This window comes from Bos taurus, chromosome X (genome assembly GCF_002263795.3).
Source record: "Bos taurus isolate L1 Dominette 01449 registration number 42190680 breed Hereford chromosome X, ARS-UCD2.0, whole genome shotgun sequence".
Taxonomy (NCBI): Eukaryota; Metazoa; Chordata; class Mammalia; order Artiodactyla; family Bovidae; genus Bos; species Bos taurus.
Window position 1 is genome coordinate 2,758,937 of NC_037357.1, and position 23,583 is coordinate 2,782,519.

Sequence of the window (23,583 nt, forward strand, 5' to 3'; positions counted from 1 at the left end):
CTCTGCACAGCAAGCATTCTGTATCCACCTTAAGTACTTGGAAGTGGAGAAGAGTGTATATTTGAAGCTGTGTCAAGCTGCTAGTTTCTCATAAACTAGATCATTAAATGGCATTTAATACTGTTTTGAAGGAAATGAAGTAATGATCAACACGTGTATATGTGTGTGTGTGTGTGTGTGTGTGTATATATATATATATATATATATTTGTCTGTTTCAATTTTAGTATGGAAGAGAAACTGAACAACTAAACAAGCTCAGTAGAGGAGATGGAAGACAGAATCTCTTTTCTTTCGATTCAGAAGTTCAGGTATTAATGATATATTGCTTTAAATAATTGTTGCTTATTCAGATAAACAGTGTCTGAAATGTTTAAATCACTGATTTTTGAACTACTGGGCATATATTTATTGCTTTATATTTTTTTGTCTTGGTTGCTTTGAATAGGTAGCTTAATAACTAATTTCACTAGGAGGGCTGAAAATATACAAATAGTTTGGAACTGTATATATGTGTGTGTATATATATATTCCTCTCAATTCTTTATATTGTTGTCACTTCATCTTACTCTTCAAAGTCAATAAATTAAAGAATCTTTAACAATGGTTTCAGTGCTTTTAACACATTAAATACAATTGTGATCCAGTATCAGTGAAAATGTATAGTATAAGGAACACCACATCATATGAGACATGTTTATTTTCCATTTTTGATGTAGGCCTGTAGAACTGGGATAATTTTCATGTCTGGTTTAATCTCACTTCAGAGGGAAAGCGATCCAGGAAAGTGCAAATTTATGTGCACATGTGTATTTTAGTCTCTTTCAGGAGAGTGAGGCACTTTTAGTATTAAGATACTACTAAATATGTAGTTAATATTTAGTTCCATGATTCTTTTTACCTTTTATTTTTTAATTTATATTTTATATTTGTGTATAGTTGATTAACAATGTTGTGTTAGTTTCAGGTGTACAACAGAGTGATTCAGTCATACATATACATGTATCTATTCTTTTTCATATTTTCTTCTGATTTAGGTAATTCCATGATATTTTCCAACTAAATTACCAATTTTTAAAAATGGTAAACTTCTACCGTGTCTAAATTTTACAGATATTTTTCTTAATGGAAAATACTTCACAAGAAAATAAAATACTTGAGGGAAGATGAATCTTTTGGTTTTCTTTTCAGTATTTCTACATATTGTTGTTCAGTTGTTAAGTACTATCTGACACTTTGCAACCCCATGGACTGCAGCAAGTCAGGCTCATCTGTCTTCCACTGTCTCCCAGAGTTTGAGCAAATTCATGTCCATTCTAGCCATCTCATTTTCTGCCACCCCCTTCTCCTTTTGCCTTCAATCTTTCCTAGCATCAGGGTTTTTTTTCCAATAAGTTGGCTCTTTGTGTCAGGTGGCCAAAGTATTGTAGTTTCAGCTGCAGCATCAGTCCTTCCAATGCATATTCTGGATTGATTTCCTTTAGGATTGACTGGTTTCATCTCCTTGCTGTCCAAGGTACTCTCAAGAGTCTTCTCCAGCACCACAATTCAAAAGCATAAATTTTTCTGCACTTAGCTTTCTTTATGGTCCAGCTTTTTCCATCTGTACACAACTACTGGAAAAACCATAGGTTCGACTATACAGACCTTTGTCAGTAAAGTAATGTCTCAGTATTTCACGTTCTTTTGTTGACTATGAGGGGTACTCCATTTCTTCTAAAGGATTATTGCCCACAGTAGTAGATATAATGGCCATCTGAGTTAAATCACCCATTCCCGTCCATTTTAGTTCATTGATTCCTAAAATGTCAATGTTCACTCTTGCCATCCTCTTTCTGCTTGACCACCTCCAATTTACCTTGATTCATGTACCTAACATTCCAGGTTCCTATGCAATATTGTTCTTTATAGCACTGGACTTTACTTTTACCACCAGACATATCCACAGCTGAGTGTTGTTTCCATTTTGGCCCAGCCTCTTCATTCTTTCTGGAGCTATTAGTAATTGCCCTCTGCTCTTCCCCAGTAGCATATTGGACAGCTTCTGATCTGGGGGGCTCATCTTCTGGTTTCATATGTTTTTGCCTTTTACTACCATTCATGGAGTTCTCGTGGCAAGAATACCGGAGTGGGTTGCCATTCTTCCTCCAGTAGACCACGTTTTGTCAGAACTCTTCACCTTGTCCTGTTTGTCTTGGTTGGTCCTACATGGCATGGCTCATAGATTCACAGAGTTACGCAAGCCTCTTTGCCATGACAAGGCTGTGATCCATGAAGGGGTTTTCTACATGAGATTTCTAATTAAAATCTATGGAATTTTTAAATAGTATGCATTATATAAGCATTAGAGTTTTTTTCTCGGTGAATATGTAGCAATAAAATATAAAATAATTTTGGGAAGATAGATTGTGTTTCTTTTGCTTCAAACATTTTTCTAACTAAAATTCTTTTAGTCTGAAATGGAAAAAGTATGTAGTCTATCAATAATGCAGAAGTTTTTCCTTAATAAAAATACTACACGAAAAAATAAAATTATCTGGGGAAAATTCATTTTAAATGTTTCATCTTTTTTCCCCCATAGCACTATTATATTATTTGTGTAAGTTCTATAATTTTTTTCCAGAAAGTGTATAGCAGGCCTTGGGAATGTTAGTTCTAAGATATTCATTCAGAAATTTACTCGTTTGAGCCATGTCTGAGCCTTTGATTCACTTGTTGTCCCGTGCACCCCCCCCCCGCCCCCGCCATCTTGATTGCACTCTAATTGAACACGTCAGACTCTTTGATTGTATACAAAGAAGCCAATTGACTGTGGTTGAAACTCCATCCAATGTATTTAAAAAATTTGTGGTGTAGTGTTTTTGTGGTCATGCAGCAGAACTGATTTTATGTTTGTTTATCAGTGAGCTACAGTGAGAGAAAAATTTACAGTTGAGATGAAAGTTTGAGCAAAAATTGAATTCAGTGTTAATTACGGAAGGCCAATTTTACCACAGAGAAATCCAGGTTGTGTGTACATTTCTAGGTAGGCAGGCCATCCGATAATATCAGCCTTCCCTTATGGTCAGAGTTCAGTGTCCAGAGACGAGTTTTCTACCACTGACTGTAGAGAATAAAGAAACACTGACTGAAGGAGATGGTTCTGACTTTGAACTCCTAGAGAAGGCCGTATGTCCCCACATTTGCACGCACAGGCCTCAGAAGAGAAAGGGGGCTGGAGTGGTTTAGTCCAGTTTTCTTTCACATTCCACTGTCTGAGTAAGCTCGAAAGGAGAGCAGATAAATGGGCGGAAATTAGAATTGATCTCCATGGCAATGACTTGCCTTTGCTGGCTCCACAGACAGATAAGTGTTCAAGAGGGAGCTGTCTAGTCCCACACATTTGTAGATAAATAGACTCTAGGGGAAAAAATTATGCTTTCAGGTACAAATATTATACTTTAGGCCCTTTTAAGGGGAGTTTTGTCAGTGACGCAGTCAAGGTCAGAACAGCTATAATTATCTAAGACTCTTCAGGCACAATACCTGTTTTGGCTTGAATTACTCAGGCAATTGAGAAAAATTCTTGTGTTTCTTGGCTTGACTTTTCCATACTGGCAATATATTCTGCTCAGATTCATCCAGTCACTTCCCATCTACCCTCTCTCTGGTCTTATTGAAAGTATAGTAAGTTGTGCCACAGTCTATACTTTTTCTTACATTTGTGAACAGAATGTGAATCTGTTCAGACAATCAGAATGAACAGATGAACTCAGATCGCCTGAGCTGGGTGAGCTGAAGGGGGATTCAGTGAGTTTCTTTGGGGCGGGGGAGGGGGACAGATTCCTCCCCTGCTGGGAGGAATTTCTTGACTCTCAGTATCTTCTTTTAAACTTTTTTTGAAGTACGAATAATTTAAAAAATATATCTCAGTGGCAGCCAGGATTCATCCTCCAGCTCTGTTAGAAGCTGAGCTCAGTGGTTTTGTTTCCTATGTGCACGCCTCACCCTCTGTCCATCATTTCAGTGTAGGTGGTCCCCAGGGTTCCAGCCTCATCCTCCTCACCCTAGTTGCCACTGATTCTGAAATCCAGATCTCCAACCCACACCTTCCCTATTTTCTAACCAGTTACTTGTATCCTTTCAAACTCAGTATATCCTAAACTGAAGTCATTGTCTCTATTCACCCTCCCCTTATATCTGCTATTCATTTTTATTTCACAACTAAGTTTATAACATCGCAATCTACTGAATCTTCCAAGTTAGAGGCTATGGTATTATTCTTGCCTCCCATATCCATTCATGTCAAATTTGTTTCATGCACAGCTCAGAAAAGAAACAAAATTCCTACCATCCTGGAACACAGTATTTTGTGGGGAGGACAAACAATAAATAATGAAGTAAATGTTAAAAATAATGTTAGAAACTTAATTAAGGAAAGGGAGTATAGGCTGTCAGAGAGTATATAATTCTATATAGGGAGTTAAGGAAAGTCTGTCTTTGGGACTGCCAATTGATTAGAGACTTGAATGAAATGAGGGAGTAAACCATGCATCTATCTTGGGGAAAGAGAGTTCCTGACAGAACAGCAAGTTCAAAGGTCCTGAGGTGGGAGTGTACTTGGTGTGCTGGAAAAATAACCAAAGAGGCTGGTGGAGCTGAAACAGAGGGAGGGGGCAGGCTTGAGTGGTAGGAGATGAAATCAGAGGAGCAGGGTCAGGAGTGAGGCAGGGATTTATTTCAGTGTTAGAACCTTAGTGTAAGAACACTACAAAGGCTCACTGAAAAAAGTTAAGAGTTCAAATGAAGAATGGACAGAGATCTGTTAGATTTTGCAAGTTTTACTTAGAGATCTATGTGAATTCATGTGAATTCTATTTTGGGAGAGAAATGATTCATATTATCTGTTTTTTAGAGGTTGGACTTTTCAGGAATTGAACCTGATATAAAGCCATTTGAGGAAAAGTGCAATAAACGTTTCTTGGTAAATTGCCATGATTTAATGTTCAATATCTTGGGTCAAGTTGGAGACAATGCAAAAGGACCACCCACAAACGTATGTATGACTTTTTCTTCTACCTCCCTTAAACCAGTACATTAAAGAAATTACTGTTTTGTTTTGTTTTGTTTTTGCTGAGAACTAATTTACTGGGTGAAAATTCCACTGCTACATGTTACAATAAATTTAACATGGAAGAATTTTATTTGTCTTTCTTTTGCCAGGATAGGAATATGTTTTCATCTTAAGAGGATTCATGAAAGTCTTACCTATTCAAAATAGCAGAGTAGGTAGGCTCTTGACCTTCAGGAGGGACATATCTCCAGAACCTGGAAAGTCCTCAAATTTGTAAATTTTACTAGAAATATGACTTCTGTGAAATTGACTCATAGCCATGAATAAGGAACACCAAAATCATCAAGGAACACAGAGGCTGTTCAGTCAGCTTGTCTCACTCACTATTCTCATCGAGTGAATTCATTGTGTTCTGCACAGAAAATTCTAATTATTAGCTGTCACAGATCATTTGAGCTGCTTTGGAATACTTGAAACTATGAATGTAAAACGCCCAAAAGACTGCATTTTCTGTTCACCTTTTTTTGTTTTCTTTTTTTTTGTGGGGGGGGGGGGAAGGGAGTTCTAGTTTATGTTTGAAAAGTATCCAGTGATGATTTATTCTCTTATGAAGTAGCTGAGATACACTAGCAGACTCTTGGTGTGTAAAGGGTTAATCTTTATGCCATCTGGCATGAAATTTCTCTTTGTGACCAGCTTTCAAATGCCATCTGTAGAGAGGAATCATGTCTTCCAAAATGCTGATGGGGCAAAGCTTTTGTCAAGTAATTTGATTTTGACTGATATTAGCTCTTATTAAATGTATAATCCAGTAAGCTGTAATATAGAAAAAGGGAAGATTTATTTCTACTGTGTAATATTGGCATTATTTTTAGGTAATTTCAATGAGCCTATGGAGAATTAAAATTTATTCATAGAATAATTGATGTTCTTTAAGTGTGGCTTCCGATTTCTACTCATTTAAAAAAATTTGTAACTTATGAAATTACACAGGACAAAAGTTACAATTTGAGAGTCTGTTATTTAGAAAGCCCTTTCTCATATGCAAATGAGCCATAATACACTTTTAGCTGAATATTGAACTCAGAAAGGAACTGTAATCACAGAAACTTGAAGAATAAAAAAAAAATTTCTGTAATTTGTGTCCCTCCCCCATCCCACCTAAAATAAAAGTCATTGTTTAAAAATGTAATGGTTTTCATTCCCAGGTTGAACCCTTTTTTATTAATCTTGCCTTGTTTGATGTGAAGAACAACTGTAAGATTTCAGCTGACTTCCATGTAGACTTGAATCCCCCATCTGTCCGTGAAATGCTGTGGGGCCCTTCAAGCCAACCAGCTACTGATGGTACCCCAAGAGGCTCTTCACCTGAGTCTTTCATTCATGGAATTGCTGAATCTCAGTTACGCTTTATAAAGCAGGTAAGGAATCTTTTAGTCTTGGTAGCACGTTCAGAATAAGAAACAGAAAGACCCTTGGTTTCTTGCATAGTTTCAGGCCAATGTTTTAATGTTTTCATGGGCATTCCGTCTTTTGTAGGGTCTGTGTATAGCTGTTTTTCTGGTGACTGAAGTTGGAGGGAATAAAAGGGAAAACAGCAAATATGCTAATAATACCCTAGTGAAGTGGGACGTGATGGGAATCTCAAAGGAAGTATTTTGTGAGATGGAATGCAGATGACACAGACACACCCCTGGACTCATGCACATACTTTTGAGCAAGGCAATAAGTACCTGAAAGGCTATTTTCTTTGAAGAAAAAGTTGACCCTAAATTAACCTTCCCTTTCCCATTCCCATTTCGAGTAGGTAGCTTTAATGGAGCATAAACAGTCCTTACACAAGGAGTTCTTATGTCGTCACAGCCGTCCTATCTGATACAAAGAATCCCCTTCAGAAGGAGCCAAACAGTTCCCTTGCATTTTGACCTCTGATCAGACCAGAGGCCTTAAGAGGTTAGGCAGAGCAGAACTGATAGTCTGCCTTCTAGACTTCTGCAACTGAAAGGAAATTAGAGTATTGCAGAGAACTAAAGCAGGAAGAAGCAGAACAAAGCACCTCACTTTGTAAGGAGATTTATTTTACCTCAAATAAAAATGTTATTCCTTCCATGTCCTGGCTATTGTAAATAGTGCTGCAATGAACTTTGGGTGCATGTGTCTTTTGAAAAGAAAGTGAGAGTCGCTCAGTTGTGTCCAACTCTTTACGACCCCATGGACTATACAGTCCATGGAATTCTCCAGGCCAAAATACTGGAGTGGGTAGCCTTTCCCTTCTCCAGGGGATCTTCCCATCCCAGAGATCCGAACCCAGGTCTCCCACATTGCAGGCAGATTCTTTACCAGTTGAGCCACCAGGGAAGCACGTGTCTTTTAGAATTGTGGTTTTCTCAGGATACATGCCCTATTAGTGGGATTGCTGGGTCATATGGTAGTTGTATCCCTAGTTTTTAAAGGAATGTCCATATTGTTCTCTGTAGTGGCTATATCAATTTACATTCCCACCAACCATGTATATAATGCAATATTACTCAGCCATAAAAAGGAACGAATTTGAGTCAGTTGTAGTGAGGTGGGTGAACCTGGAGCTTGTTCTATAGAATGAAGTAAGTCAGAAAGAGAAAAACAAATATCATATATTAACACACACACATATATATGGAATCTAGAAAAATAGTACTGATTAACCCACATGCAGAGAAGGAGTAGAGATGCAGACGTAGAGAACTGACTTGTGGACGCAGCAGGGGAAGGAGAGGGCGGGACGAATTGAGAAAGTGGCACTGACACATATACACCATCATGTGGAAGATAGCTGGCTAGTGGGAAGCTGCTGTGTATATAACACAGGGAGCCCAGCCTGGCGCTTTGCGATGACCTAGAGAAGTGGCATGGGAGCGGGGAGGGAGGCTCTAGAGGAAGGAGACATACATATAATTATGGCTGATTTGCATTGTATAGCAGAAACCAAGACAACATTGTAAAACAGTTATTCCCCGATTTTAAAAAAAAAGTTACTTTTTTTCCTGATTAAAAAGATAAATACATTATTATGTAGAAAATTCAAAGAATACAAAAAGTACTAAAGAAGAAAATTAAAAATCACCACCCATAAATGATAACTATTAACATTTTGGCCAACATTTTTCTAAATATCTCTGTTGTGTATATATAAACACATATACATTATGTGTGCTCTTACGAACTGTATTATAGTCCTGCTGTTTTATACCTACTGTATTCATTGAACATCATGTTTATCATCCTATATCACTCTCTGGATCAGTTACATTCTTATTAAAGAATGATATGGTGATTTAGCTTATTAGGATATTTCTAATTTTGACATATCATAAATAATGCTGCATTATTGCATCCTTGTAGCTCATGTGTATTATCTCCCTAGAATAAATTTTAAGCATTGGGCATTTCGGTGTCAAAGATTATGCTCATTGATACATGTGTTGTCACTCCCCTCTGTGGGCTGTGGATCTGTGGTCGTTTTTCCCCATGTTATCCCTCATTCTCTTGGGTTGTTACTCGACTGTGGTTGTCACATATATGAACATTCCACTCTGATGGCCTGTGCTTCTAAAAGAGAGATTGAGCAAAACAGTATTATAAGTATTCGAGAACCTGCTATTGCATTATATGTTGAAAATTTTCCACACAATTCCAAATAAGTCCTTGTAAGCCGATGATATATTTGCTGCCTTACTTCAATGTGTTCAGCTGTCTGTTCAACGCAAGAAGTTTGAATTGTAGTTTCAGATGTCATGCCATTTATTACCCAGTTTGGAAGAAAATCAACATTTTTTTAATATCTCGTGTGCTAGAATCTTCCACTGATGTCTCATGTAAACATGATTGTCTTGTAAAATATAATCATGACTGGTTTGCAAATCAGGGAGGCTAAGTAAGCTGCCTACCATGGCAAAGCCAGTAGTGGTGAAGGTGGGATTTGAACCTAGGTCTGTTTGAAAGACCTCAGGCAGCAAAATTAGGCAGAATGTAATTAAATGCTGATATGTATAACATGTTGATCACTGAGGAAGGCTTTCTTATCTCTCCTTGCTATTCTTCGGAACTCTGCATTCAAATGGGTATATCTTTCCTTTTTTCCTTTGCTTTTCACTTCTCTTCTTTTCACAGCTATTTGTAAGGCCTCCTCAGACAACCGTTTTGCCTTTTTGCATTTGTTCATAGTGATGATCTTGATCACTGCCTCCTGTACAATGTCAGGAATCTCTGTCCATAGTTCTTCAGTTACTCCATCTATCAGATCTAATCCCTTGAATCTATTTGTCACTTCCACTGTATAATCATAAGGGATTTGATTTAGGTCATACCTGAATGGTCTAGTGGTTTTCCCTACTTTCTTCAATTTAAGTCTGGATTTGGCAATAAGGAGTTCATGATCTGAGCCACGGTCCGTTCCCAGTCTTGTTTTTGCTGACTGCATAGAGCTTCTCCATCTTTGGCTGCAAAGAATATAATCAATCTGATTTCGGTGTTGACCATCTGGTGATGTCCATATGCAGAGTCTTCTCTTGTGTTGTTGGAAGAGGGTATTTGCTATGACCAGTGTGTTTTCTTGGCAAAACTCTATTAGCCTTTGCCCTGCTTTATTCTGTACTCCTAGGCCAAATTTGCCTGTTACTCCAGGTGTTTCTTGACTTCCTACTTTTGCATTCCAGTCACCTATAATGAAAAGGACATCATTTTTGGGTGTTAGTTCTAAAAGGTCTTGTAGGTCTTCATAGAACCGTTCAACTTCAACTTCTTCAGCATTATTGGTTGGGGCATAGACTTGGATTACTGTGATATTGAATGGTTTGCCTTGGAAACGAATAGAGATCATTCTGTTGTTTTTGAGATTGCATCCAAGTACTGCATTTCAGACTCTTTTGTGATTATTATGGCTACTCCATTTCTTGTAAGGGATTCATGCCCACAGTAGTAGATATAATGATCATCTGAGTTAAATTCACCCATTCCAGTCCATTTTAGTTTGCTGATTCCTAGAATGTCGACATTCACTCTTGCCATCTCCTGTTTGACCACTTCCAATTTGCCTTGGTTCATGGACCTAATATTCCAGGTTCCTATGCAATGTTGCTCTTTATAGCATCAGACTTTACTTCCATGAACAGTCATATCCACAACTGGGTGTTGTGTTTGCTTTGGCTCTGTCTCTTCATTCTTTCTGGAGTTATTTCTCCACTGATGTCCAGTAGCATATTGGGTACCTACCGACCTGGGGAGTTCATCTTTCAGTGTCCTATCTTTTTGCATTTTCATGCTGTTCTTGGGGTTCTCAAGGCAAGAATAACTGAAGTAGTTTGCCATTTCTTTCACCAGTGGACCACCTTTTGTCAAAACTCTTCACCATGACCCGTCCATCTTGGGTGGCCCTACATGGCATGGCTCATAGTTTCATTGAATTAAACAAGGATGTGGTCCATGTGATCAGATTGATTAGTTTTCTGTGATTGTGGTTTTCAGTCTGTCTGCTCTCTGATGGAGAAGGGTAAGAGGCTCATGGAAGCTTCCTGATGGGAGAGACTGACTGAGAGGGAAATTGGGTCTTGTTCTGATGGGCAAGGTGTCCTTAGTAAATCTTTAATCCAATTTTCTGTTGGTGGATGGGGCTGTGTTCCCTCCCTATTATTTACCTAGGGCCAAACTATGGTGCAGGTAATGAAGATAATGGTGACCTCCTTCAAAAGATCCAATGCATGCTCTGCTGCACTCAGTACCTCCAACCCTGCAGTAGGCCATCACTGACCCATGCCTCTGCCAGAGTCTCCTGGACTCTCAAGGAAAATCTGTATCAGATAAATAAAGAACAGATGAATAAAGGACAGAAATGGTATGAACCTAACAGAAGCAGAAGATATTAAGAAGAGGTGGCAAGAATACACAAAAGAACTATACAAAAACGATCTTCAGGACCCAGATAATCATGATGGTGTGATCACTCACCTAGAGCCAGACATACCTGGAATGTGAGGTCAAGTGGGCCTTAGGAAGCATCACTAAGAACAAAGCTAGTGGAGGTGATGGAATTCCAGTTGAGCTATTTCAAATCCTAAAAGATGATGCTGTGAAAGCTCTTCACTCCATCTGCCAGCAAATTTGGAAAACTCAGCAGTGGCCACAGGACTGGAAAAGGTCAGTTCTCATTCCAATCCCAAAGAAAGGTAATGCCAAAGAATGCTCAAACTACCACACAATTGCATTCATCTCACATGCTAGGAAAGTAATGCTCAAAATTCTCCAAGCTGGGCTTCAACAGTACGTGAACTGTGAACTTCCAGATGTTCAAGCTGGTTTTAGAAAAGGGAGAGGAACCAGAGATCAAATTGCCAACGTCTATTGGATCATTGAAAAAGCAAGAGAGTTCCAGAAAAACATCTATTTCTTCTTTATTGACTATGCCAAAGCCTTTGACTGTGTGGATCACAATAAACTGGGAAATTCTGAAAGAGATGGGAATCCCAGACCACCTGACCTGCCTCTTGAGAAATCTGTATGCAAATTAGGAAGCAACAGTTAGAACTGGATATGGAACAGCAGACTGGTTCCAAATAGGGAAAGGAGTATGTCAAGGCTGTATATTGTCACCTTGCTTATTTAACTTATATGCAGAGTACATCATGAGAAATGCTGGACTTGATGAAGCACAGTCTGGAATCAAGATTGCTGGGAGAAATATCAATAACCCGAGATATGCAGATGACACCACCCTTATGGCAGAAAGTGAAGAACTACTAAAGAGTCTCTTGATGAAAATGAAAGAGGAGAGTGAAAATGTTGGCTTAAAGCTCAACATTCAGAAAACTAAGATCATGGCATCTGGTCTCATCACTTCATGGGAAATAGATGGGGAAACAGTGGAAACAGTGTCAGACTTTATTTTTGGGTGCTCCAAAATCACTCCAGATAGTGACTGCAGCCATATTATTAAAAGACGCTTGCTCCTTAGAAGAAAAGGTATGACCAACGTAGACAGCATATTAAAAAGCAGAGACATCATTTTGCAACAAATCCGTCTAGTCAAAGCTATGGTTTTTCCAGTAGTCATATATGAATGTGAGAGTTGGACTATAAAGAAGACCAAGGGCCAAAGAATTGATGCTTTTGAACTGTGGTGTTGGAGGAGATGTTCGAGAGTCCCTTGGACTGCAAGGAGATCCAACCAGTCCATTCTAAAGGAAATCAGTCCTGAGTATTCATTGGAAGGACTGATGCTGAAACTGAAACTCCAGTACTTTGGCCACCTGATGTGAAGAACTGATTCATTTGAAAAGAGCCTGATGCTGGGAAAGATTGAGGGCGGGAGGAGAAGGGGATGACAGAGGATGAGATGGATGGTAGCACTGACTCAACGGACATGAGTTTGAGTAAACTCCCAGAGTTGGTGATGGACAGGGAGGCCTGGCGTGCTGCAGTCCATGAGGTTGCAAAGGGCTAGACATGACTGAGCGACTGAACTGAACTGAACTGATGTATAACACAATGGGAGTGGAGGGGTTTGGAATGTGAGGAGGCTTCAGGGGTTGAAAGTTGACTTAGAAGATGGCGCAGAAGTTGTGGGACGTCAGGGAGGTTTCAAAGGAGTAGATGAAAGCTGCAGAGGTGAGAATGAATGGAAGTGGCCTCAAATGGCTTGGTCATTTTCACTCTTTTCCCAGATCCAGTAAAGATATCAGGAAGTGGTCCTTTACTTCAAATAGTTGAACATTCCCTTTTGAAGAAGTCTTTTTCTTCAACTTCTTCCGATTAGGACTAGGATGCAGTAGTGTATAGGGAGAGACAATATTAGCAGATCTGAACACTGATCTGAGCTCATTGATTTTTTTTCCAGCAATATTTTTTTCAGTCTTCCTCTAGGTACTTTATCCGTATGAAGTCATTAATTTTTTCTTAATATTTATTTATTTAGCTGTGCCAGGTCTTAGCATGTGGAATGTGGGATCTTTTGTTGTAGCAGTTGAACCTGGGCCCCCTTCATTGGGACTGCAGGGTCTTAGCCACTGGACCACCAGAGAAGTCCTTGTGTGAAGTCATTTAATTCTTACCACACCCTAGTAAAGTAGATAGGTCCTATTCCTATCCCCATTTTACAGATGAGGAAACTGAGGCACGGACCAACCAGGTGACTCATTCAAGGTCCCAGAGCTACAATGGTGAGGAACAGGACCTGAATCTGGCTCTAACAGGCCCCAGAGTGCAGCTTCCCCCTTCCTGCCCCTCCCCTCCTGCCGTTCTGCTTCCCTCTCACCCTAGAGAGGGACATGGCACTTCCCTGGCACTTGTGGAAAGTGTGAAGACCCCACCCCTACAGCAAGGCTGTTCAAGCGGCAGCAGGATCTATAGGAAGAGGCCACCTACTCCCAGGGTTCTCCCCATCTGCTCCTTGGAGAGTCTTTCTCTGTAGCGGCTTCCTGAGGAGCACCAGTTGACCACAGGAATAGGAAGAAGCTGAGCCCATCGAGTAGTTTTGCCTTCCTGACACCAACCAGCTACTGTGACCAGTCACTTCACTCTCAGCTGCCTAACAGTTCCTTCCCAAGTGCCCAGATAGAGCTCGGTGTCCTGGGTCCCTCAAGATGACCTAGGGCGGGGTTGTGGGGGAGGTGCTGACCCTTAGAGGGAGGGGGCAGTGATGTGGGTGACAGTCACCCTGAAGAGAGGCAGGGATAGCCGTGTCTCCTTGGTGGGAAAGGAGGGCCTTGTCCTGAAAAGCCAGACTCCCAGGCCACCTGGGATTCCAGGGTATTCTCTAGCTACCCCACTGTGTTCTGGGGAGTGGAGAAGAGGTGGAAGCTAAGGGGCAAAAGGCAGAACTGCCTCAGAGAGTGTCCCCCTACCTCGAAATCCTGGTTAGTTGAACAGTGAGCATCTCTGTGCCTCAGCATTCTCATGTGTCTAAGGTGCCCCATCCCAGAAAGCACTCGGCCCTGTGCCAACCTGCCGAATTTGCTCAGTACGGTGGGGCTGCTAGTGAGAGCAGCAGTCACGGGGATCACACAGTCAAAGCAGCTTCCTCTGATCAAATTGTCACATCCTTTGACACGATCATGTTCGTTTCTGGCATCAGTGTAGGGAAGTGGCTAGAGTACTAGGCACAGAAGGTGCTCAGTGAATGTTAGTTGCGGCAGTCAGCAGCGTTGCTCTTCTCATCCAGCTTTATCAGGTGAGACAATGGGAGCCTGTGTTGATAGGCTGAGTGGCTCTGTAGCCTGGGCTGTATTGTCTGGAAGCCCTGACTGCAGTCGTCACCCACTTACTGCACGAACCTAACTACGCCTCAGTTTCTTAATCTGTAAGAAGTGTATGTCGTAGTGCCTTTGTTTGAGGGTTTTTATGAAGACGAGAAAAAAAAGTGAAAAATGTTAGTGGCTCAGTCATGTCAAATTCTTTGTGACCCCATGGACTGTAGCTTGCCAGGCTCCTCTGTCCATGGAATTTCCCCAGGCAAGAATACTGGACTGACTTGCCATTCCCTTCTCCAGGGGATCTTCCCAAAGACTAAGGGAGAGGGTGCACAAAAGCTATCTAGCACAGTTGTGTGACAATCGAAAGCCTGAGATGGTGCTCAAAAGCACTGCTCAGCATACTTTCTGTGGGTTGCTCCAGCACTCTGCCAGCTGCATCTCATAACCTAGGCAGCATGCTGCTGGCAGAACCAAAAATCGGATTCTGCGACCTTGAGATGTGGGTTACTCTGGTAACCAGTTACCTAATGTGCGTTACTTCATTGAATCCACTCAAGAAAATTACAAAATAGCTATTCCTCTTGTCATAGCCCATTTCATAGGTGGGAAATCTGAGCTATAGGGAGGATGTGACTTTATCTAAACCCATAAATAGTGGGGCCAGAATTTGAACCCAGGAAATTTAACTCCTCGAACAACTTTTAACCACTTTCTTCCATCGTTGCTGCTTGGGAATCCGAAGGTGAATCAGCCATAATCCAGTACCCTTAGATGCCATTTGGATTTGGGGGGGATTACTTAGTGTCCTCTACTCAGTGTTCTCTTCTTTCCTGTCTACCTCAGAGAGTTCTATCTGCAACAGATGAGCTCATGAGTCTGAAATGCTTTGAAAACTGGAACACACTATCTTAACACAGTTGTTAATATACCAAGCAGACAAAATAAAACTTGGTAGAGTCCCAACGATGGATTTTTCCATTCAAATTCACTTGTGTGATGCTCATTTAAGCAACAGACATCACCACCTAACGGGCTATTTGGAATATATTATATTTGGAAAGAGCTGAGCTGGACATGAGATGGTATAGTTGTTCCACATGGAGCTTGGTAGCATCTACATTAGTCCCTGAAACAAACTGTTTTGGGACAAAAGGAGTTTTTGGATCGTCTGTCCTCTACCTTTACATTGAGAGCACCAGAGCTCTTCTGCTGCAACAAAGGAGTGTTTTCTATAGGATGATTTAGTTTTTATTCTATGCAGAATAGTAAAGTGTTTTCATCCTTCTTGGCTACCTTTAGTAGTAGTTAAGGGTGAGTGAATTGCAGTGGAGTTACAGGCAGCTACCTTTAAAAATGCATGTCCTGTCCCACTTCAGCAATGTATGCTATTTTAGCACATGCTACTTTAAGCCAAACAATACACATTGTATTGATTAGGCCTAAGGATACACCTTGCATACCCCACCAAACACAAGAGGCTAAGTAGTCAGGGTGACACCTACACTTTGGGGACTAATAGATGTGAGACTGGTGACAAAATTGAAAATCTTTATTGAAAGGAACATCAATCAGGACCTTTGAAAACTGTATGAATGGAAATGCTATCTCTTGCCAGGGCTCTGGACATGATCCTATGTTGAATATCAATATTCTGTGCCAAACACACTGCTAGGAATCACTAACCAAGCAACTGTATGCATGAGATTACATTAAAGAAAAATCTAACAGAAGGAATTTTTTTCCAGGGAATTTTCTCAGTGACGAATCCACATCCTGAAATTTTCCTGGTTGCAAGAATTGAAAAGGTTCTCCAAGGAAACATCACACACTGTGCAGAACCCTACATCAAAAATTCCGACCCGGCAAAGGTATTTATAAAGATCATTTGTGAGCATTTCAGCCAAATGCAAAATTTGCCTTTTATTGATACTTTAAATGATAATGTCAATGATGCCTCTAAAAAGAAAGACAATAACAACAACAACAACAACAAAAAAAACCAACATTCTTTCAGCATGCAATATATTCTGAAAATATCGTGTGCTCTGTAAGTATGCACGTTTAAGCTTGAAAATGACTTTTTTCCCCCTTTTTACATGGCAATCTGCTTTTTGCTTGTTTATCAAAATCAGAGCTAAAGGCTTTTAGGCAACATATGTTCATTGACACTATATCCTTGGAAATAGCTACTCTTTCTTTATTCCCAGCCCTGCATATTAGCCAAAGATGTCAGAGCAACAAGGGTAAATGCCAGACGGTACTCAAATTTAATCCTGTCTCTGATGACATGAGAAAAGAAAGACAAGATAGTGAGCCATTCATGAAGCTTCAGGGTATTCAATTTGAAGGAGTTTATTCTGAGATTTTTGCACTTCCTACTTTTTAAACGTCACACCTATCTGTCTTTCTATAATGTTGGTGTGTGAAGTGGCAGGGATTGTAGGAAGATTGCCTATAGGAGGGCATGGCAACCCACTCCAGTATTCTTGCCTGGAGAATCCCCATGGACAGAGGAGCCTGGTGGGCTACAGTCCACGGGGTCACAAAGAATCAGACACAGTCTTTAAATGGCAACCTTAAAAGTTGGCGACCCAGATAATTCTCCAAATTTCTGTATCATGAATTCTGAACTTTTGGAAATTATTGATCTAATCCTCTCTCATTTTATAAATGAGAAAAGTCAGGCCCAAAGACGGAAAGCATTCATGGCATAGTTCATTAGCGGCAATCCAGCTTCTGAGTACTTATGAGTCAGTCTGTTGTATGTAGCCTTTAGTTGTGGATGAAAATAGTGTTATTAAGTGGGAGATGCTGAGGACACGAATGACTAATTTGTGGGGGGAAAGTCTCAACAATATAGATAAAAGCCTTCATCATTCTGTATCCCTAGGGGTAGCATAGAGGCAGCATTTCACAGCCTGTTTAGACTCTATAGGCAGTTTATCTCCTTTGTCATCTCCCAGTGCCTGTGCAAACAGCAGCTCCTGCCCACGCTAAACTAATTGCATTGAGTCTTGGTCATTTGGCTTTTATCTTGGGAGTAAAAAGGTCAGCAGTACCCAGAACCAACTTCACCCAAGAATGATAAGTATATGCCTGCTCATGTGTGAAAGGAAATAGACATTAAAACTGCTGAATTTTTTTCCCAGTAGCAGTCTGCAGTACAAAACATGCCATACATCTATTTTGTTTGTCTTCTGATATCTTGACGAGGGCTCTGTTGATGAGAAAATCCATAACCTTAGGAAATACTTTTATCTTGAAAAGTGGGTGGCTGATGTGTGTTGTGTTTTATTTATAACTATTTCTGTATCTTGTTTTCCTAGTTTTTGATGTTTTATATCAGTAAGTTAGGGAAATTATTTGTTCTGGGTGAGTCTCTGATAGTTTGGACGAATCTGAGCCTATCTTTTTATTTCTAACCTTAGACGGCCCAGAAGGTGCACAGGACAGCTAAGCAAGTGTGTAGCCGCCTTGGACAATACAGAATGCCCTTTGCTTGGGCTGCCAGGTTTGTACAAATGTATTTCTGACCCATCTATTCATGCTCCTGTGTGAAGCTGAGGGCTGCTGTCCTTGCCAGCAGCATTCAGAAGTCTGTTTCTGACAAACCAGTTATATATTGGGACACTTCGGATGTGTCTCAGTCCATTCAGGCTGCCATAACAAGTTAGACTGGTGGTTTAAACAACAGACGTTCATTTCTGACAATCTCTGAGGTTAGAAACTTGAGATCAGAGTTCATGGTTGGGTTCTGGTGAGGACTCTTTTCCAGGTTTTAGACAACCAGTTTCTCCTTGTAGTCTCACATAGTGAAATGAGAGCAGGCTATCTCTCTGGCCTCTTATAAGGACACTAATTCTATTCATAAGGGCTACATCCTCATGACTGAATCACCTCTCAAAGGCCATACAAATACCATCACCTTAGGGATTAGATCTCAACATATGAATTTGGGGGTGTAGGGGCAGCGGAGTGACACAAACATTCAGTCTATAGCAGGATATAAATATTCTTTCTTTTAGAATTTGCTGTGCCTCAAAGACCCTTTCATTTTTTCAAATGTCTTGCTTCAGGGAAATTTTCTTTGGCTTGGGTTACTGATCTGACTGACACCACTTAATTTTATTGCATTTTAAAACAGAGCTTATTTGCTAAAGTGATGGAATTTTTTTCCAGAAAACCAGAAATTGCAGTGAATTATGTACAGTGTGCCCACTATTTTAGAGTTGGCTGGGTTTATGCTTTGAAAAGCCATCATAAAGTAATTCTGAAAAACATACTAAAAACTAGAAGGCAAAAAATGTAGTTGCTCAGTGCAAGTGTGTAATTACTTAGATTTTCTTGCTTTCTGATGACAAATTTGGCAACTTCTTCAGGGGTAGTATATTGGGAAGTGTGTTAATTGTACCACATATCTGATGGTGGTGTACATGATTTTTCTCTAAATCTTGCCAATCTACCTACAGTGATGACTGAAACTGTATTCCTTGCTTATACGCCCTTTGAAGTACAAGTTCCCTGACTTGTTTATGGTACAGCCTGTACAAATCACTGGAACTTCTGGGTAAAGGGCACTATGTTCTGAATAATTCAGTGAGTTATGTTCAGTGGGTGCTGGGGAGTACCATAAGAGTGGAGATTTAAGGTCAGTAACTGTTCTATCACTATAATCATTTCACTTGGGAAAGGGTCTCAAAATGTGTTACATGTTGGTAGATGAAAAGGCACCTTGTCCTTATTTTGCCAACTAGTAAGAAGTGCTAGCCAAGGACAGGTCAATGGCAAAGAGTAGTGGAAGGTGGTATACTTAGCTGTTCCAGAAGGTGAAACATACTTAGTGGTGCTCCAGTGGCTGCTGCTGTTACTTATTGGTCAGAAAGTTCGTTCAGGTTTTAAAAACCAGAATGAACTTTTTGGCCAGTCCAATATTTATGGTAATTAAGTGCTAACTGTACAGGTGGGCTTCCCAGGTGGCGCTAGTGGTAAAGAACCTACATGCCAATGCAGGAGTCATAAGAGACACAGGTTCGATCCCTGGGTCGGGAAGATCCCCTGGAGGAGGAAATGGCAACCCATTCCAATTTTCTTGCTTGGAGAATCTCACGGACAGAGGAGCCTGGTGGGCTTCAGTCCATAGGGTTTCAAAGGGTCAGACACAACTGAAGAGACTTAACACACATGCACGTACAAGGCAGGCGTCTACGTGCTTAATGCATATTTCTTTTAGAGGTAGGTACTCTTCTCCCCCATCTTGGAGATGAGGAATTTGAGTCACAGAAATGAAAAAATAAATCCTTGCCTAAGTTCACATGGCGTGTGTGTAAGCAGGTCTTAGAACTAACAGGACCTGAATTCAGAGCCCACTATAGACAGCCATGGCACAAGCTCTCCACCCCTTTTTAGGCCACATCAGTAACTGCTTGATGCTAATGTGCTTGTAGAAAAATAAATTATAAAATCTTCAAAGTTAGAAGCTTTAATCCCCAGTTCTGATGTGGAATTATGCTGTTTTTTTTTCTTCTTAAATTATTTGGGTTGTTAGCAGCAACAGGAACTGACTCTAAAGGCTTGGCTGGGATATTTAAAAGCTGTGTGATAAACCCCTGTTTACTGAAAATAAAGGAGGTATGCTTAGAAGTAGGAATGGTAGTTAGTGCCTTTACCCGCAGTTTTCAGAGGCTCTGCCAGGGAAGATTGTGCTTTGGGCCATAGTTGCTTCCAGTCTGTTGGGTGCTTGTATATTACTTCCTGTTCTGGCAGTAAAATAGCTACTTTGAAAATGAAAGAAGAGAAGGAGGAGGGAATAATTCTAATTCATATTAGAAATTTTATAGATATAAACTCTATATAAGTTGATCTTAAAGATCTAATTCAATTTTTATCAACTTCACTGAGATATAATTTATCTTTGATTAAAATGTACATTTATATGTCCAGCTTGATAAATTTTCACAGATGTATATAGTCATATAACTACCACCCCTACCAAGATCTAGAACATTTCTATCACTCCAGAGAGTTCCTCACATCCCTGTCCAATCAACCATCCACTCCCAGCCAGGCAACCACTGACCTTAGATGACTTTTACCTATTCTGGACTTCATATCAATGGAATTATGCAGTATATAACCTTGCCTATGGTTTCTTGTTCTCAGTCTGTTTTTGTATTTTATTCATAATGTTGTATCAGTTGTTCACTGAGTAGTATTCCATTGTAAGAATATACCACGATTAGTTTACCCATTCATTTGTTGATGAATATCTGGATGGTTGCCAGTTTGTGGCCATAACAAATAAATCTGCTGTGAACATTCAAGTACCATGTGGAAATATGCCTAGGAGTTGAATCGCAGGATCAGAGGGTAGGTATATGCTTAACTTCATGAGAAACTGCCAAATTATTTTCCAAAAGAGTTTCACCATTTTATGTTCCCATCACCACTATTTGATCTTTAATTTATCTATACTTTCGAGTTAAAAAAAAACCCTCTGTTGCTCTTTTAGGCCCATTTTCAAAGATATTCAAGGCTCTCTGGATGTGGATGGGAGATTTTCTCCTTTGTATAAACAAGATAGTAGCAAGCTTTCCAATGAAGACATTCTCAAGTTGCTCTCGGAATACAAGAAGTAAGTGTTTTAGAGTTACTGCAGTAAATCAATATCATAGATGAATTATAATTTCTTTGAATGATGAATGTGAGTCATATGTGGGAAAAATCAAATGTTGGAGCATTTGGATTTGGAAGCATTTGGAAGTTTGAATAAATGGTAACCAGTGCACTTAGTAATCATATTTTTTGAATATAAAATATTCTTATTTTACATCTAGGCCAGAGAAGACCAAATTGCAGATTATTCCTGGGCAGCTAAACATCACAGTAGAATGTGTTCCTGTGGATTTTTCAAGTAAGAACTTAAATATTGCAAATAAACCTAAAAGGCTACGTTTGAATCTCAGGGTTTTTATTTTGTTAATGTTTATTTATTTCGGTGTGCCAGGTCTTATTGCAGCACATGACCTCTTAGTTGTGGCATGTGGGATCTAGTTCCCTGACTAGTGATCGAACCCGGGCCCCCTGCTTTGAGAGCACTCAACTACCAGGTGTTTTATCTTCCTAACATTTTTCTTGAGATTTACATGGAGTATTTGTTTCCTAGGGCTGCTGTAAGAAAGTATTACAAACTGGGTAGCTTAAAACAACAAATCTTCTCTTGTGTTTCCAGAGGCTGGAAGTCAAAATCAAGGTGTCAGCATGGCCACGCTCCCTCTCAGGGCTCTGAGGAAGAATCTCTTCTTCCTAGCTTCTAGTGGCTGTTGGCTAGCCTGGGCATCCTTTGGCTTATAGACGCATCATTCTGGTCTCTGTCTCTGTCCTCATATGGTCTTCTACTAAGAGCACCAGTCACTGGATTTAAGGCCCACCTTAATCTATTATATGGACTTCCCTGGTGGCTCAGACGGTAGAGCGTCTGCCTGCAATGCAGGAGACCTGGGTTCACTCCCTGGGTCGGGAAGATCTCCTGGAGAGGGAAGTGGCACCCCACTCCAGTACTCTTGCCTGGAAAATCCCATGGACGGAGGAGCCTGGTAGGCTACAGTCCATGGGGTCGCAAACAGTCGGACACGACTGAGCGACTTCACTTTAATCTATTATGATCTCATCTTAACTAATGACATCTGCTAAGGCCCTATTTCCAAATAAGGTCACATTCTGAGTTTCCAATGGACATGAATTTTGGTGGGACACTATTCAACCCAGGACACATGGTGAATGGTTAGAGATTAGGAAGTAAATTAAGTTGATTTTTATCAGATGCTGTTTCATGTATAATATATGATGTGAGTGTGTTCCAGTCAGTTTCTGCTCCTTTTGCCTTGGCTGAATTTCATCAGTGAAGGGATCCAAAAGGAGAATTTCTTTTCTTGTCTAAAGACAAGAATCTATGATCCCAGGAGAAAAATGGACAGAAGACAGAAAAAACAATTTGCAGGAAATAAAATGACTGGTAAATAATTGGAAAACATCCAGTCTCAGTAATTATGCCACTAACACAAATGTAAATATTTCAGCATTGTTATGTTTTTGTTCATCTATCAAATTTGCAAAAAATAAACTGTAACTGTCTAATGCCGGCTTAGTTTTGGCCAGGCACCATCACCCATCTCAAGTAGGAGTACAGTTTGGCAAGAAACATCCATGAACGTCTGTAACTAAGGCATTCTAATTCTGACATTATCTATCCATTTATTCAGCAAATAAACATTTATTGAGTAAACTTTATTGAATACTTACTAGGTGCTTTGAAAGTATGGAGATTACAGTCTAGAAGGAGTGACAGACATTTAAACAAGAAAGCAAATGAATACTTTCTGTCTCTGATTGGGTGGGCTGCTTTCAAAAAGGGTGGCTAAGGAAGGCTCACCATGTGGCCCAGCCAGCATGAAATGTTTGGGACTGTACATTCTACTCTGAGGGTGTCACATGTAAAGATCTTGAGGTGCAGCTAGCTTGGTTTGTATGGACGCAAAAGGAACCAGTGAGACTCTAGTCTAGTGTGTGATGTGAACACAGGAGATAGGAAATGAAGTGGGAGAAGTAGGAAGAATCACATCATGAAGAGCATTGTGAAAACCACGGTAACTCCTTAAAAAACTGAATTTCATCCCAAGTACAACGAGAAGTCACGAAAGGATTGTAAGTAGGAGAGTGGCAGTTGGCATGTTAAAACATCTAAGAGTTCAATGGATTATTTTTTCCTAAAGAAGTGTAGACACAAGTTTATGCATAAGATATTTTTTGAAGTGTTGTCTATATTACAGAAGGGATTGAAAGCAACCAAAGAGTACGACACTGTCAGTGTGGTTCAGTCACGGTTCAGTCATGTGTGGTTCAGTTCAGTTATGGGATCCTGATACTATGAAACTTGTATGCAGCTCTGCAAAATGATGTTTACAAAGAGTTCATGAAATAAGATATCAGATAAAATACCAACAACTAGGATACAGTTCTCTATGCAGTGAGATTTTTGTGTTTGTTAGATGAGACATACATAGGAAGAAGACTACAAGAAAATATGCCAAAATATGAGCAGTAGTTAACTCTGGGTAGTGAAATGATCACTTTTATCTGTGGACCTTTACTCTGTTCTTCCAGATATTTTATTGTAAGTATCGCTATCATAGAAAACCAAACCCAGTGAAAATTATTATGTCCTCAGATTTGACTCTCATGCATATTTCTTCTCCATCAATATCACTCTTCAGCAAGGACCAGCAGTCTTAGAGCCCCTTTAAGTGTATGAATA

The 23,583-nt window shown here is 40.0% G+C and overlaps 1 protein-coding gene across 6 annotated transcripts in view; it reads left to right on the forward strand.

The window, feature by feature from the left end:
• DOCK11 (dedicator of cytokinesis 11) overlaps positions 1 to 23,583 on the forward strand; it is a 326,778-nt gene that overhangs the window by 78,464 nt on the left and 224,731 nt on the right. For all 6 annotated transcript variants that reach the window (XM_024988142.2, XM_024988144.2, XM_024988146.2 and 3 more), the window contains 7 exon segments: positions 227 to 310; positions 4,894 to 5,034; positions 6,261 to 6,473; positions 16,019 to 16,141; positions 17,702 to 17,784; positions 20,782 to 20,904; positions 21,107 to 21,183. In XM_024988142.2, coding sequence (XP_024843910.1) covers positions 227 to 310; positions 4,894 to 5,034; positions 6,261 to 6,473; positions 16,019 to 16,141; positions 17,702 to 17,784; positions 20,782 to 20,904; positions 21,107 to 21,183 — 844 coding nt within the window.